This window comes from Chionomys nivalis, chromosome 7, assembly GCF_950005125.1.
Source record: "Chionomys nivalis chromosome 7, mChiNiv1.1, whole genome shotgun sequence".
Lineage (NCBI taxonomy): Eukaryota > Metazoa > Chordata > Mammalia > Rodentia > Cricetidae > Chionomys > Chionomys nivalis.
Window position 1 is genome coordinate 61,813,373 of NC_080092.1, and position 16,835 is coordinate 61,830,207.

The window sequence follows — 16,835 nt, forward strand, 5'->3', positions numbered from 1 at the left end:
TGCACTTTTGTTCCTGACTCAAGGCATCAGGATAGCACCTGCCAAGTCACCAAGGAAGGACAGGACTAACTTCTGCTTAGGCAGGGCTTCAGGGATTATTTGATATCCCTGTCTTTTCCTTTAGATAATTTAACAGGCACATATGTTTTGGCTTCTGTACGAAGGAATACACTTCAGGCACCTACCCCCAGGACTTGGGGTTAGAAGGTTATAAATCCCATAATCCAAGCATTCAGCTTTGTCTAAAAATATTTTGAAAAGTCTGGTCCAGATGACCAGCTCTCAGAGATGCGAGAGCTAAGTGGGAACATAGACTTTTATCCTGCTGCATGTGGTATAGGGAGATTTTTACCTCCTAGATATGGAGAGTTTACTTTCCCAGCTGAAGCAACTGAGAGATACCCATCATGTGGGGGTCAATGACCACTGTCACCTCTCTCCATCAGGGTGCTCAGATGAGGTGCTGGGGAGGAGACAGTTTGGTTGCAGGAGAATGCTTGTCACTGCCGCAGGTCATCTTCAGGGCTGAAAGCCTTCTGCCTTGGCAGCTGGAAGGCAGGGATATGGAGAAGCCAGGCCTCAGGCTCTTCAGTGAGAGTAAGCATGGGAGGGGCAACAAAATATAGAGTCAGGGGTGTCTGGCCTCTCTCTCTTTCTCAGCTCTGGCTTGAAGGCTCAGGCTCTCTCTTCTGTTGGATCTTCTCTCTACCTACTCCTCTCTACTGGTCTGCAGGCTCATTTCACTGGCTCAGTTGCTCTCCCTGTGCTGGTTTGAATAAGAATGGGTCCCATAGACTGTGCATTTGAATGCTTAGTCATCAGGGAGTGGCACTACCTAGAAGGATTAGGAGGTGTGTCCTTGTTGGAAGAAGTGTGACATTGGGGGTGGGCTTGGAGGTTTCAGAAGCTGAAGCCAGACCCAGTGGCTCTCTCTTCCTGCTGCCTGCTAATCTGAATGCAAAACTCTTGGCTCCTTCTCCAGTACCATGTCTGTCTGCATGCTGCTATGCTTTGTGATGCTGCATGCATCACATCATAATAGACTAAACCTGTGAAACCATATGCCAACCCAAATTAAATGCTTTCCTTTATAAGAGTTGCCATGGTCACATTGTCTCTTCATATCAATAGAACAATGACTAGAAAGAAGTTAATACCAGGGAGTGTATTCTTGTGATAGGCTTGATCATGCTCTTTGTTGGCCGAATATGGATTTTAGAACTTTGGATGAGGAAAGCAGTTGAACACTTTAAGTGGGGCTTAATGGGTCATTCTAGTAGGAACATAGAAGACAGTGCTGAGGGCAATTTGAACTGTGGGGGCCAGAGCTCAAGAAGTTTCAGTGGGGGAGAATGTAAGTAAGTGGTTCAGAGATCATTCTTGCAATATTTTTGCAAAGAATGTTGCTGCTTTTTGACCCTGTCCAGAAAATCTGCCTGAAGCAAAAAAAAAGAAAAAGAAAGAAATTGAAGAATTTTTGATTAATGGTGTTGACAGAGGAGATTTCAAGACAGCCTATTCACTGTGTCATATGGTTATTAGTGGACACTCTTATGCAGATCTATAATGAAAAGGAGCAAGACAAACAAGGAAAAATACAAAATGTACAATTTGAGGAGAAAAGGAAGACAAGGCAGTATATTGGAGCTAAGACTAGTGCTCAAAGAGATAAAGAGTTTAAAGGAAAGCCTGATGCTAAACTGAGTAAAAGGAGCAGTGAACTCAGGGCAAGACTCCACCCAACTGAGCTTCCAACTTGTGAAAAGGAATTAAGGAAAAGCTTAAGCAGTAAAGAAACCACAGAAAACAGAAAGCTTATGAAAATATATTTGAATGAGGAGTCAAATTCAAATCCCCAGAAAGCAACAGAATTTGGGAGCTTTGGCTACATGGTTCTGTCTTTAGAGTCAAGGGCAGAAGAAAGGTCTTGTGCAATCTTTCTCTATGGCTAAGGAAAGCTGCTGAGGACAGGCATGTGGCAGGGGTGTCCCTGAACGGAGGCCTAGAGAGGTCACTGCATGAAGCTGTGAAGGCAAAGCCTGGATTGTGTTAGAGACTCCAAGGGTGAAGCCTGGATTGTGTTAGAGACTCCACGGTGAAGCCTGAATTGTGTTAGAGACTCCAAGATGAAGCCTGGATTGTGTTGAAGATTCCAAGATGCTGGAGATGCCAGAGCCATGGGATACTTGCTGAGAGCTGCAGACTAGGTGTGGAACCAGCCCAAGAGAGAAAAGTGTGTTGTAGCCAACAAAGCCAAAAGGAGTTGGAGATCTGAAGAGCCCTTTGACATCAGACGTGGAGATGCAGTTTGGAGTTTGCCCAGCTGGTTTTCAGACTTTCTTTGGTACAGTATTTCCTTCTCACTTTGCTCCCTTTTCTACCTTTTGGAATGGTAATATATATCCTGTGCCATTGTATGTTGGAAGTATGTGATCTGCTTTTTGATTTCGATTTTACAAGGTTACAGTTAAGAGATTTCCTTGAGTCTCAGAAGAGACTTTGAACTTCGGAATTTGAAACAGTGTTGAGACTGTGATAGACCATGGGGGCTTTTGAAGTTGGACTGAATACATATTTTTTGTGTTATGATAAGGCTATAAGCCTATGTGAGCAAGAGAGTGGAATGTGGTGGTTTGAATAAGAATGTTTGGTCACCAGAGAGTGGCATTATTTGAAATAATTAGGCCTTGTTGGGGGTAGGTGTGGTCTTGTTGGAGTAAGTATGTCACTGGGGGTGAGCTTGGAGGTCTCAGAAGCAAGAGCTAGGCCCAGAGTCGCTCTCTTCCTGAAGCCTGAAGACCCAGATGTAGAACTCCCAGCTACTTCTTCAGCACCATGTCTGCCTGCATGCTGCCATTATTCTTGCCATGATGCCAATGGACTAAACCTCTGAGACTGTAAGCCAGCCCCAGTTAAATGGTTTCCTTTATAAGAGTTTACCATGGTCATGGTGTTTCTTCACAGTAACAGAACGTGACAGAGATACTCCCCTGATGTGCCCTGTGTACAACATTACTACTATATGGATACTATTTATATCTCTGACTGATAGTCTTGGACACATCTTGATATTCTTTTTCTGGTGAAATTCTAGAAACTTCCTGCATTCCTTGGCTTATGGCTACATCACACTGCCCTTTCCTCTCCATGACTTTCCTATGCCCCTCTTATAGACACCTTTTTGATGACATTAGTCTCACCTAGATAATTCAGGACAATCTCAAGACCCCATTCAAAAATACACTGTGTACCCAGAGCCTTTCCCTGTGTCCCTACTTCTACCATGGAGCATTTCTTCCTTTTACTAGGCTGCGATCAATGACTTAGTCTCCCCCTCCCATGTGGTGGTTTGAATGAAAATGGCCCCCATAGGCCCAGAGGGGGTGGCACTATTAGAAAGTGTGGCCTTCTGGATTGTATGTCGTCTTTTTGGAGAAAGTGTTTCACTAGGGGTAGACCTTGAGGTTTTAGAAGCTCATGCTAGGCCCAGTAGCTCGCTGTCTCTTCCTGCTGCCTGCCACTCCAGATGTAGAACTCTCAGGTACCTCTCCAGCACCATGTCTGTCTGCATGCTGTTTTGCTGTTATGCTTCCTGCCATGATGACAACGGACTAACCTCTGAACTGTAAGCCAGTCCCAATAAAATGTTTTCCTTAAAAAAGTTGTCTTGGACATGGAGTCTCTTCATATTAACAGAAACACTAAGACACATCGTAACATTCTTACTTTGATTGCTAATGATAAACTACAGAATAAAAAGAATGAATACTTAAAGCAGCACACACAGAACTCTAGGGCCTTACACAGGCATGGTTTCATGTCCCCAGGTCCATGTTCATTGATTTTCTAACACCTTGTAGCCCCCTCCTCCATAGTCCCCAGGAATATCCTGGTATCTTGTAGTTGGACTTCATGGATAGATCTGGTATTTGGGATGGCTCCAAGAAGATTATGTTGGTCTATTCCACCCTCTTCTCCCCCCAAATCAAACCACTCACCCTCCAACTATAACAGTTCCTTTAACCTTCTTCTAGACCTCCTCTCCCTGCCTTCTTTCTCTCCCCAATACTCACATCCTTTATCCTCTAACCTGGAGGAATCCGAGGGAACCAGAGGCATAAGCATGCCAGGGACAGCTTCACTATCTGTCAGAATATACCTGACCCCTTGCCAAAGAATAACCTACTTGGCTCACACCAACCTTTCCGAGGGAAGCCTGCATCCCTCGCCACCACCCGGTGCCAGTCTCTGGGCCCAGCTCACCTGTCTCTCCCCAGATGGGCAGGTACTCATCTTGCTGAATGTCCAGCATGATCTCCAGCCCGTTGCCCGTCCCCCCCTTGACTGTGGTGAGCAGAGGCTTGCCATCCTCGCCTGAGTTAAACATGTAACACTTCCCATATTTTGTAAACACCTGAAGGAGAGAAGAAAAAGAGAGAGAGAAAAGGACATGGTGACATCACATTGAGCTCCAGGTATGGGCAAGACCTTAGAACTCCCACAGCCAGTCAGAGTCTCTACTGCCCACTAATCTTAACCCTCTTGTACTAAAGATTTCTCTATTCCTTATCTTGCCTAACGGCTGGTTGTCTGTCAAATAAGATTTTGGTATCAAATAAGAAATTTGGGTACTCCCAGGGGCTTGTTGAGTGGTATCTGACCACTTTTCCTTCTGGGCACCCTCCCCGAAAATTCCACCCACTTCCAAGCATGTAACTTGAAACTCTTGACCCTCTAAGCCATATCCCAAGCTTCAGGCTCCTTTCCAGGCTGCAGGTACAATGACACTACTTCTGAGAAACACCTTCCAGATGTTCCACAGATGCCCCACACTCCGCCTGTCCCAGAAGGCACAGGACTTGCTCCAATATTCTACTTATGTTGCTATTTCTTCCACATCAGAAACATTTTCTTCTGAAGGCCAGAGAGAGGTACATCAAGAGGTAGGAAGTAACAAAACTTACAAGGCACAGGAAGTAAACAAAACTCACAAATTACAGGAGAGGAGACTCTTGCACAGGGTTGAGCGGCCTGTAGGTAGCATAGGGCGCTTCAGGGATGAAGATCTGTGAGCTATAAATCATGCTGAGGTGGGCTTTTTGGTGATATCACTGCTTTTGGGCCATACATATTTTGTAAGCAACCCTTATCCAGCTTGGTGATAACCCTAAGAAAGGGCTACGCTTGGGTGGACCTATTCTTTGTCATTGGTGCCCCAGCTGAGTGAATAGCCATTTGTTGGCCTCTCCCCAGGGAAAACCACACACCCTACCAACAGTTCCCAGAATTCCCATTAGGGGGAACAGTATCTGCTTGTCAAGGGGCTCAACCTAGACTCCCCTGCCAGTCTCACTGTCCAGTCTTTCTTTTCCTCACCCCATGCATAAGCAGCCAACAAGGTTCGTCAATACCCTCCCCCACATCTGCCATGACTTTAGCCATTTTCTTTCTATCTTGCTGGATAGAAGCGGCCCCTTCCTGTCACCGCTGCTCTGGTTCCCTAGCTGGCTCTTGGAGTTCCAGACAACTCTCTCTAGCTACCCTATAAGCTTATCTTTCTGAAGTTGATCCTGTGTTGAAAATCTATCAAGGCCGGTCCATCTCCTGCAGGTTGAAATCAACAACCTCTTCACCCGGCCTTCTATGGTGTGCTCTTCACATACCTGCCTACTTCCTGTCCTCTTTCTTCCTGCCTCATCCTGCGGGCATCATGGGATGGTTAAGTCCGTGGTTTCAGGGACTAATCTGCTAGCACATTCATGCGTCTTTCCCCAGTAGCTCACACAGTGTCTGGCATGCAGACGCCGTAAATACATGTTAAATGAGTGGATGAGCGAGAGAGTGGAGGTGGAGTCGGGGCAATAGGTCTGTAGCCCTGGAGTATACCCTGCGGGTCTACCTGCTTCTGCCTTTGCACTTGCTACTTCTGACACCTGTAAATCTGCTCATTCTTCTCTGCCTGGACAACCACTCACTGTCTCCAAGGCTAAACTGATGCCTCTTCTCCTCCAGGAAGACTTGCAGGCTGAGTGAGTGACCTTTCTTTCTTGCCTCTCCTTGGATCTTCCCCTCAGCTTCCATCATACTGAATGCACCTCTCCTGAACTTGACTCCGCCTTTCACTTCTGAGTTCGAGCACTTAGCTGGCACACAGAACAGGCTTATTCTATTTTTGCTTGATGAAAGCATGATCATAAAGATGTCGTGTGGAAGAAGTCCAGGGCAAGGGATGAGAGAGCTTTGTCCAAGTTTTCACCTTGTCCCTCAGTATTTGGTATTAAATGCACCAAATAAACCCTTTAAATCATGGTTCCCTTGTCTGTAAAATGGGAGTTCTAGTCCTGGACTCCGCTTCTTCTCAAGGTCACTGAGAGGATCAGCTGAGATAATTCATACAAAAATGCTCTAAAAACTATGAGCTTTCTGTAAATGCTAGTCTTTTTCTTTCTTTCTTTTTTATTTTTGGTTATATAACCACTTCGCAAACCTCAAGCTGAAGCCAAATACATCTGGCAAGATTGGCTGGAAGAAAGCCATGCTGACTGAATTGAATTCCTGCAGCCACTGAGATCTGGGTGCAGGCCACTTCCCTCTGGCTCCCTGCCATTCAGTCAGGGCCAGGTTGAGCGCAAGTGCTGCCCTGGGGACTGCCTTTCTTGAGCTGTTCTTACGGGCCACAAAAAGGAAGACAAAGGGAACCATGCGTCAGTCACTGTGTTGGACTTTGGATGGTTACTGCATTTGGTCTTCACAGCAGTGACTGTGGACGGGTATCGCAGACCCATTGTGCAGAGATGAAAATCAAGGAAATTAAAACTCCAAAACTAGTAACAAGAGAAGCTGGGATTCAAATCCACATCAAACACAACTCCCTGGTTATCCTGTCCTAGAAGGAACACAGGGCTCTGAGTCACGGGGTCACCTCTCAGAGGAAGCACCTTCTTCGCTGCTTCTCCACTTTTCTTGTTTTTAATCAGCCAGTCATTATTTATGCGTGCTCCTACAACGTGCAAGGAACAGGATGGTGGCAAACCCCTAGGGCCTACTGTCTGCCTTTAGCATCTGCAAGAAGTGCGAGTAGAACAGCCCTACATCTTCTCCACCATTATACAGAACGACTCAATCGCTGGCTAGCTGTACTGCTTCAGAATGGTCAGGTTGGTCTCTCGGCTCACAGTGGGAGAACAGCTAGAGAGCCAAAAGCCCTAAGCAAATAGTTCCTCTAAGAACTGAACTTTCTCGTCGCTGTTGCACACAGTAACTGGACTCAGCTAATGAACCTGTCCCCTGGAGAGATGCTGGTAAGGCCACTGCAACAAGCAGAGCATTTTATTTTATTTAATTTAATTTAATTTTATTTTTTTGGTTTTTCAAGACAGGGTTTCTCTGTGGTTTTGGAGCCTGTCCTGGAACTAGCTCTTGTAGACCAGGCTGGTCTCGAACTCACAGAGATCCGCCTGCCTCTGCCTCCCGAGTGCTGGATTAAAGGCGTGCGCCACCACCGCCCGGCAAGCAGAGCATTTTATAGTGAGCATAATCATTGCAAGGGGTTGACTATGTCAGGAATGACTTCCGGGTGTTTCAACAAAGCCCTCCCTTCTTTTCTTTAATTTGTATAGACACTATAAACACTTAGCCTCGAAAACTACCCATAATTACACTTAGCCCATCCACATGGAGAGATTTGTTGGTAAAAGCAAATTCCAGCCTAGTGTCTAATTATTGCACATCCCAGCTGCCCCAATTAACTTCCTTTTCCTCCACTATTTAGCCCCTGACCTTTAGAATATTGGGCTGAGGATAGAATGTGCTGTCTATGCCTGAAGTTAGTCCAGATCCTAGCCTGGCCACACACGTGCTGTGCCAAGTGACTTGATAAAGGGAGTGACACCCCACCCCCAGCAACAGTCAGGGATGGAGTGGTCTAGGAGATCATCTCATTCATCCCCCTCCCTTTAAAGATAAGGGCACGAAGACCAGGGAGGTTGAGGCTGCCCTACGTTCCACAGTGAGGATGTGCACACCAACTCCTCATTGAAATCTCTGTCCTTTGTTGTGGTCTCCCTCAGTTGAACAGGATGTAGAGCTTTCTTTGGTCCCTCCCCTGTGAACTTCTCATAGCTACCGCTTGTCCTCTCTATGCAGGCTCAACGGGAGCTGAAGCCGATGAGCTGAAGTCCTTCTCTGTAGAGAAGAGAGTGGGAAGTCCCTTAGTGTAGGGCGCACAGAGAGTTACATCCTGCTCTTTGACAGGCCCTTGCCAGGCTGGGCCCTTATTCCAGCCCAGATGTTAGTTGTTGCCAGTGCACTCACACCAGGCTTCTATTTGCTGCCCATACTCCCCAAAAGGATGCTGGGGCACATTCTCCAGTGTGCCAGTGTGAACTGATAGGGCAGAGTGAGTCAGGGTTGGGCACCAGGCTGACCATTATCAAGTCTGGTGGTCTATGGCGGCCAAGTTCTTCTTGCAAGTCAGGCTGCTGTGCTGCACTTCCCTCCCAGCGGAAAACCTTCCATCTTGGAGCAAAGCTCATTAAGATGTTTACAGGGAGGTGAAACAACAGGATGCTCCAAGGGGAAGTGCAACACTCCATCCTGCAGGAAAACTCATTAAGACAGGAAGTAAACAGCTCAAAATAGCTTCAGGAAGTCTGTGAAACTGACCAGACTCACTGAACCCCTCTCTCCGCAAGCATATATAAGCAGTAATGATTGCTGGGACACTGTCAGTTGCCCGGAAGACTCTCAGAGCAGCCAGGCAGACTGGAGGAAGCAGAGCTTAGCAGAGCTATCTACTAAAGACAAACCCTGTCCAATCTGTTGAGCGGCCTGCGGGCTGTGCAGTGCACTCCCAGTTTCTTTCTTTTGTGCACCTTCAGTCATGCTGTGGTGGGCTTTTGGTGGTGGAGTTGTCATTGAGTTGTTCTTGCTCCTGTAAGTAACCTTACACCCACATTCCTATAAGTAACTCCACTAAAACTCATTGGTTCATCAAGTCGGACAAGCGTGGTAGCCACACTTTGATCTGTTTTCATTAGTTCCCTGTCCGGGGTTAGTAGCCCTGTTCAGACCTCCCTAGGAATAGTGACACACAACACAGGCCCAGCAGGAAGAAGCCTAATGCCTTCTATTAAAGCCCCAGACCCTCTGGAGTTTTTCACATCCTCCTGCTCCCTTCTTCCGCTTTATGTTTCATATTCCCGGGCAATTCAGTTCCCGGAGGTCCAGCGGCTCTTCCCCCACAGGGCCTGTCCATAGGTTTCTTCTGTCTGGAATATTCTTCCCACATACTTCGCATGCATAACACTTCATCCTCCCAGACATGCCTCATTCACCCGCCTCAGTCTCTGGCTCCAGGATCTGCATGGCTTCAGCCTTCTTGCCTTATTATCTCACCCACTCTGTGTTTCCCTGCCACAGGGTGTAACTAGATCATTATTTCCTCACTAGACTGTAAGTTTCTATACGACAGGAAGTGTGTATTTTGTTGAATGGATGAATGAATCAATGGGTGGGTGAATGAATGGGTTCCAAGGTGTTGCTGCCCCATGTCCCCTTGTCTACCTCTGTGGTGTGCACTTGTAAGCTGGCTAGCCACACCTGATTCTGTCCTGAGCTCATGCCGAAGTCTTATCCAATCCTCTCCCCTCCCCGGTCTCCTACCTAGCTTCTTCCTCCTTAGCTGCACCAAACATTTTGCATCTCTACGAAGATGTTAGAGCAAACAATCCTATCAGGAGCTAAGATGATGGGAAGACAGTTTAGCTAGCCCCGGGGGCTCTGAGAAAGCACAGTGCCTACTGGCTGGTGCCTCCCCTGCCTCCCTTCCTGGGCTGCTCCTGCTTGTTTTTCTGAGGATTATTTCCCTCTCGGCTCAGCATCAAAGGCTGCTGAGCTATTTACACAGAGCACAATTTTTCTACAAACTTCGGACAAGATGCAGTTCTCCTTCCCTATTTCAGGACATAATGATGGGTAAGTGTAACACATGCTTCAGATTTACACCTTATCGCCCCCGGGCAGAAAATACAATTTATTCAAGTCTAGGCTGTCAGGCCAAGCTCTCTGCTTCTCCAGATCTGCCATTCTTCCTGGCATTTCTCTGCCTTAGTGGTAAGAGTTGACAGCCCCATTTGTGGCTCACAGGGATGGGCTTGCCGATTGCTGCAAGTCGACAACATCTTTGAGCTGGATTGGTTTGTAAGGCTTAATGAGGATTAAGCAATGTGCATGCTTCAGACTGAGTCTAAAGACTCTTTAGATGGACTGAGAATGTGATACGTGACCATGATGGTGATTGCTCGTATCTTCACGGTGCCTTGCTCGTAGGCTACAGTGTCTACAAACCCCTTCAACTTTCTGAGTGGCTCTGTAAGACTGGAGGGAAGGAAGCTGGCAACTCCTGAGTCCGCTCAGTGCTACTGTGATTGGCACTTTCACAGGGACCTTCTCTCTCGTTCTTCCCTTGGTGGTCCTAACCATCAGGAGAGTCAGACATCTTACATGGTTGTGGAGACAGAGACTGGGATCTTTCTATTGACAAAGTTAAAAAGAAGGAGCCATCGAATTTCCAGACAGACAGGATGGGGCCAAGGCATCTTGTCAACTCTGTGGCCCTGAATAATCATGGGGCATTCCTAAGTCCAGTTTTCTCTTTTAACTGGGGCATCATAATCTTGGTTGGGCTACAGAGCCTAATGGAGAGAATGATAGTGACTGTGCTTGAGAAACTGGTAAAGCAGCATTGCCACTTTAGCGATCACATGAGAGAGAGGATCTGTGCTCATTCTTTCAGCAGAAGAGAGATGTGCTATATAGAGATGCACTGTAGAGAGATGTGCTATAGGGAGATACACTGTAGAGAGATGTACTATATAGAGATGCACTGTAGGGAGATGCGCTATAGGGAGATACACTGTAGAGAGATGTGCTATATAGAGATGCACTGTAGGGAGATGCGCTATAGGGAGATACACTGTAGAGAGATGTGCTATATAGAGATGCACTGTAGGGAGATGTGCTATAGGGAGATGCGTTATGGGGAGATGCACTATAGATGGATGCACTGTAGAGAGATGTGCTATAGACGGATGCACTTTAGAGAGATGTGCTATAGGGAGATGCTCTATAGACGGATGCACCATAGAGGGATGCGCTATAGGGAGATGCGCTATAGGGAGATGCATCATAGAGAGATGCGCTATAGGGAGATGCATCATAGAGAGATGCGCTATAGGGAGATGTGCTATAGACGGATGCGCCATAGAGAGAGGTGATGTGCTATAGAGAAATCTACTATAGAGAGATGCACTATAGGGAGATGTGCTATAGAGAGATGTACTAGAGAGTGGTGTTTATAGAGAGATGCGCTATAGGGAGATGCGCTATAGAGAGATGCACTATAGGGAGATGCTATTGTAGTGGCAAGAAAAAGAAGAGACGGAGATGAACTTAAGAATGGTAGCCTTGAGACTCCTGTCTTGTGTATCCTCCACTCTACCCAGTTCATCTTCAAGTTGTTAGAGGAACTGAAAACAGTCCTGTGCCATTGACTTCTTATTTCTTAATAGTACTAAGCTTGTAGCTGGAAGCCTAGGAGAGCTAACGGGATTTCCACAGGCTAAGAGTCCTGGGGAAAGCACGATTCTTTCACACATACAGCATAGTGTGAAATCTACATTTGGATCTCAACAACTAAGTCAATGTAGATGTGTGGCCAATCCCAAACAGGATGTTCTAAATCAATGAAGCATGGGGATCAGGGGTGGGGACAGTGTGCCTGGCTTTCCAGAACCTCTTCCAGCAGCTTGGAAGCTGTAGACTGGTTTTGTTACCTTCCACCTCCTCAGATTGTCTTAGGTGACCCTGTACCTACTGTCCTCACTCTGCCCTGAGGTGACAGGAGTACAGTTCTTCTTTCCAGACAAGGAGGCAGAGACTCAGGGAGGCTGAGTCAGGCTACATAGCTCATAGTCAAAAGCCAGGACGAGTTTCTTCCTTATTCCAAAGGCTCATGCTCTTGACTTCACTGGCTCCCAAAGCTGCAGCTCACACCCACATGCCTCTCCCAGCCTGCTCAGATCTCAGCAGGCTGGCAAGCCGATTTCTTGCCTAAGGCTCTCCCATCTGGTGTGGAAAAGACATCTCAAGAGTGCCAGACACCACGAGTCCTCCGGATTTCTCATTTCTAACAGGGAGAGTCTAAGGCTCAGAGAGGTGAAATGCTTTGCCCTGGAACACACCGCTGCCCTGGGGAAGGCATGACAATCAAGCTTGGGCTTGATAGCTAAGGCCAGCTGCACCTGTCAGAACCCGGATGCCATATTTGGGATCCTTTCTGGGGCACTGCACTTGGGCTACGGGGGCATGTTTCTGGGTTGGTATGAAATGTCGGGGAATCCTGACTCACGGGTTAGGGGAAATACAAAGTGGAGATCTTGCTGGGAAAGGTCAGGAATGGTTGAGACCCACAAAGACACCGTCTTTGGTCAAATTAACGAACTATAGAAATGATCCCTGAAAGTATAGTCTTTTTGGTCAAATTAAAAGTGCAGACAACATTGCTACACCATGTATCTACTTAGGAAAATTAATTATGTATAAGCCCCTTAGGAGCCATGGAAGCATCCAGCGGGGAGCACGCACCTGGGCCTGCAAACTTCGAAACTTCTAACCTGCTCATTAACCCTGACCTTTAGGGCATCTTCTGGGCAGTGCACTTCTCTTCCTGTCTTACTTATTACACGCGAAGGAAATGAAATTGCATGGATCTGAAAATCCTCGGAGCCTCAGCCTCCTCCATCGCACTTCCGTTCAACTTTCCTCTCAATGAAAACCATCGGAGTTTCTCATTGGCTGTTTTCAAGATAATGTGCTTGTTAAGGGTTCATCATTGAAATTTTTCTTCTGCTCTCTTTGAAGTTCTTCAAATACGTTTCACACAGTGGCGCAGTGAAAGGTCTTTATCAGACTTCCAGGAAACAAAATGAATCTGTCTTCTGTTTTCTGACATTGCAGGAAAGGAGTTTGGAATGAGCTCCAGTGAGAGAGACACATTAGCACAGAGTCTGAGTAGCTGGTCAGCTCTGGCAAGGCCGGGGCAGTATCTTATTCAAGCACCTGCATGCTAATTCATTTGTTCCTGCCACAGGGTGCCTTGACCACTTATTGTATTCTAAGAAGTCTGACTGTGCCTGTCCCCCCAAGAAGACTAAAGAGATGATGCTGGGGACTGGGGGCTGGGGAGGTGACTCGGTTAGTAAAATGTCTGTTGGGCAAACAGGAGAACTTGAGTTCAGATCCCCAGCGCCCACCTAAGAGCCAGGTGTTGTAGGGACATAGCCCCACCCATTGGGGGCGTGTTCGCCTCGGGCTAATGTTTACGGATAAATCTGCCGGGCGTGAGCCCAGCAGCCCTTTTTTTCTTTGGCTCAGCTTTTCCGGTGCTCCGCGGGAACCTGTGGTCCTGTAAGTTTATTTCCTTATTAAAGCTGTATATATCTATATAATCTGTCTACATTCATTTGCTCCGCCACATTTGGCGTCCCAACGTCGGGCTATTTTGCCCCCGACCCGGCACAGGGGGGGCGCAAGCTCCACCTTTCCCGGCCAGTTGCCTGAGCTCAGGAAGGCGATTTACAGCGCGCTCCCTGCTCGCTCTCCCTTCCCCCACTCCAGGCCACTACAGTCGCAGAGCAGCGACCCCCCCACAGAGCAGTTAATAGCTCCCTGCTTCTTCCAAACCCTCACTGCCTGATTTAACTGAAGCACCCGCGGTTTTGAAGTAAAAGCCACCAACCCCTTTCCTTAACAGGCAGTACAATAATTTTTGTTTTGAGTTAATTGTTTCAGACCGGCTCTGGCTTAGACCACGTGGACTCAGGTGCATTTCTTTAGCCACCACTGGCAGGAAAACTTCATTACAGGTACATAATTTTCTTTTATAAATAAGAAAAATGTCTGAAAACATTACCATTCAAGACTTTAACAGCCTTTTCAGTTGTACCATGTGGGAGATTTTACAAGAAGTGTCTGTCAGCCCACAGATATGGATCTTTCTGGGATTCGTAGTTTTCCTTGGTACTGTATGGTTTGATAATAGAAATATGATAAAGTCTTTACGAGACGAGGTTGAACGCTTAAAAACAATTGAGAATGACAACAATCTTCTCAAAAATCAGTTTGAAGTTCTCCAGGCAGAGAACAGATCTTTGTTTAACACAACTCGACAAACTGAAAAACGCTTAAAAACAATTGAGAATGACAACAATCTTCTCAAAAATCAGTTTGAAGTTCTCCAGGCAGAGAACAGATCTTTGTTTAACACAACTCGACAAACTGAAAAAAACTTAGAAGAGGTACAGGCTGATGTTGAGGAGAAATTCATTACTATGGAAGAGGGAACAGCTGATTTGGATCGTAAGCTTCAATCCCTTTCTGAAACATTAACGGCTGATATTAAGGAGAAATTCATTACTGTGGAAGAAGGAACAGCTGATTTGGATCGTAAGCTTCAGTCCCTTTCAGTAGGAACAGAAACATTAACTGAGAGAATCAAAACTGCTGAATGTGACAATCGGATTTTGTCTAAAGCTTATGACAGATTGACAGAAAGATTATCTGTACAAGAAGGCACGGTATATGCTATAAAACTTATGTCCAAAGATGAGACATTATCTCTAATGGACAAACTTCATACTTTAGAATCCTCAATGAAGGCTTTAGAACATAATTCTGGACAGGAGATTCAGACATTAAAGAAGGCAATGGTGAATAGAATTGAAAAGATTGAGGAATTTCTAAATTCTGAGGAAGAAGAGCAAGAGGTAGAAAGGCATATTTTAACTAAATCTGTGGGTAAATCCCTCCGGGACAATTCCCACAAAGCTCTACCTACAGTTCTACCTGCCTTTCCAGTTGTAACAACTGAGAAAGTAGTTGGTTCCAGAAACCCTAGGGTCATCAAGGAAGATACATGGGAACCTGTCCGTATGAATGATCTCAAAGAAATTAAACAGGCTGTAATGACTTTTGGAATGAATGCCTCTTTTGTTAAAGAGATGCTAAGATCTTGGGCCACGACGAATAGGGTCACGCCCAATGACTGGTTTCAACTGAGCTCTGCTGTCCTTGAGAGTGGAACGCAATTGAAATGGAAATGCTTATTCAGGCAAGAGGCTAGACTTTTAGAACAGCAGGAAAGAGCAAAGGGAATTGAGATTTCCATAGATCAAATTTTGGGAGAGGGGCTATTTTCTGAGCCTCAGGAACAAGCTAATTTGGATGAAAACATACTCTCTGTGTGTACTACAGCAGCCTTAAGGGCTTGGGACAGGGTGCAAGACCCAGGACAGAGGATGGAATCATTTGTCAGAGTTAAACAGGGTCAGAGAGAACCCTTTAGTGACTTTTTACAAAGAATAACTAAAGCTGTACAAATAGGGATATCTGACCCAGAAGTAAGACGTATAATGATCGAGACTTTGGCTTATGAAAATGCAAATGTGGAATGCAAAAGGATTTTGGGACCTTTAAAGCTCAGATCAGCGCCATTAGAAGAATGGGTCTTGCATACACTAGATGTTGATACATTTGACTATGGCACTGAAGCATGGGTAGAAGAAGCAATTTCCAATGGTAAAAGGAGACATCAGAATACCAAATGTTTTAATTGTGGCAAAATGGGTCATATGAAAAGGAATTGTAGACAACGGATTTTCAGGAATAATAATAATGCATCTTCTAGAAATAACAGAAATAGGAGGACTCAGCCTTCAGGTTTATGTAGAAGATGTGGAAAGGGCAGACACTGGACGAATGAGTGCAGGTCTACAAGAGATAGACAAGGCAACCTGATACAGACGGGAAACGTGAGAGGGGGGGCCTCACAGGCCCCCATGGCAAACATGGTTCAGTCATTTCCAGTTACTACAGAGAACGTGACTCGTCAGGACAATTAGAAAGCCCCATGCCTACTGTTACAAGCAATAATGATCAGAAAGATGAGTTCCGTGTGTTTTGGCAAACTTCTATAAATGACCAAAGACCAAAGCTGAGAGTGTGTGTAAATGGCATTTTTATTACTGGCCTGCTGGACACAGGTGCGGATGTAAGTATCATTACCCCAGAATCTTGGCATCCATATTGGCCTCTTCAGAATGTAAATGTTCAGCTCCTGGGAATTGGAACCCTATCTCGAGTAAGGCAGAGCACGAGATGGGTTGAATGTATAGGTCCAGAGGGACAAATAGGAAAATTAAGGCCATATGTAGCCAATATTGCAATGAATTTATGGGGTCGTGACCTATTACAACAATGGAATACCCAAATTAACATCCCTGCTACTTCTAGAGCCTAAAAGATATTACAAACGGAGAAAACCGGCCATTCGGGCTGTACAAGAACAAGCAATTGATGTCCCTTCAGAGATACCAACAGCCTTGCCTTTAAAATGGTTGACTGAGAAACCAATATGGACAAAGCAATGGCCTTTAGCTGAGGAAAAGTTACAGGCTTTAGAACAGTTGGTACAAGAGCAATTAGATGCTGGACATATAGAAGAATCTACCAGCCCTTGGAATTCTCCTGTATTTGTGGTTAAGAAAAAATCAGGTAAATGGAGAATGGTGACAGATCTCAGGGCTATCAACAAGGTTATTCAACCTATGGGCCCTCTGCAATCTGGAATTCCTTTGCCCTCTTTATTGCCAAAAGGATGGCCTCTCATAGTTATTGATTTAAAGGATTGTTTTTTCACTATACCTTTACAAAAAGAAGATAGAGAAAAATTTGCCTTCACAGTGCCTACTTATAATAATTCTCAACCTTCGAGGAGG

The 16,835-nt window shown here is 45.8% G+C and overlaps 1 protein-coding gene across 1 annotated transcript in view; it reads right to left on the bottom strand.

The window, feature by feature from the left end:
- Positions 1 to 16,835, bottom strand: part of Asic2 (acid sensing ion channel subunit 2) — a 283,277-nt gene that overhangs the window by 93,121 nt on the left and 173,321 nt on the right. The window contains exon 2 of the mRNA XM_057774916.1: positions 4,264 to 4,414. Within this exon, the coding sequence (XP_057630899.1) occupies positions 4,264 to 4,414 (151 nt within the window). The remainder of the gene's footprint in view (positions 1 to 4,263; positions 4,415 to 16,835) is intronic.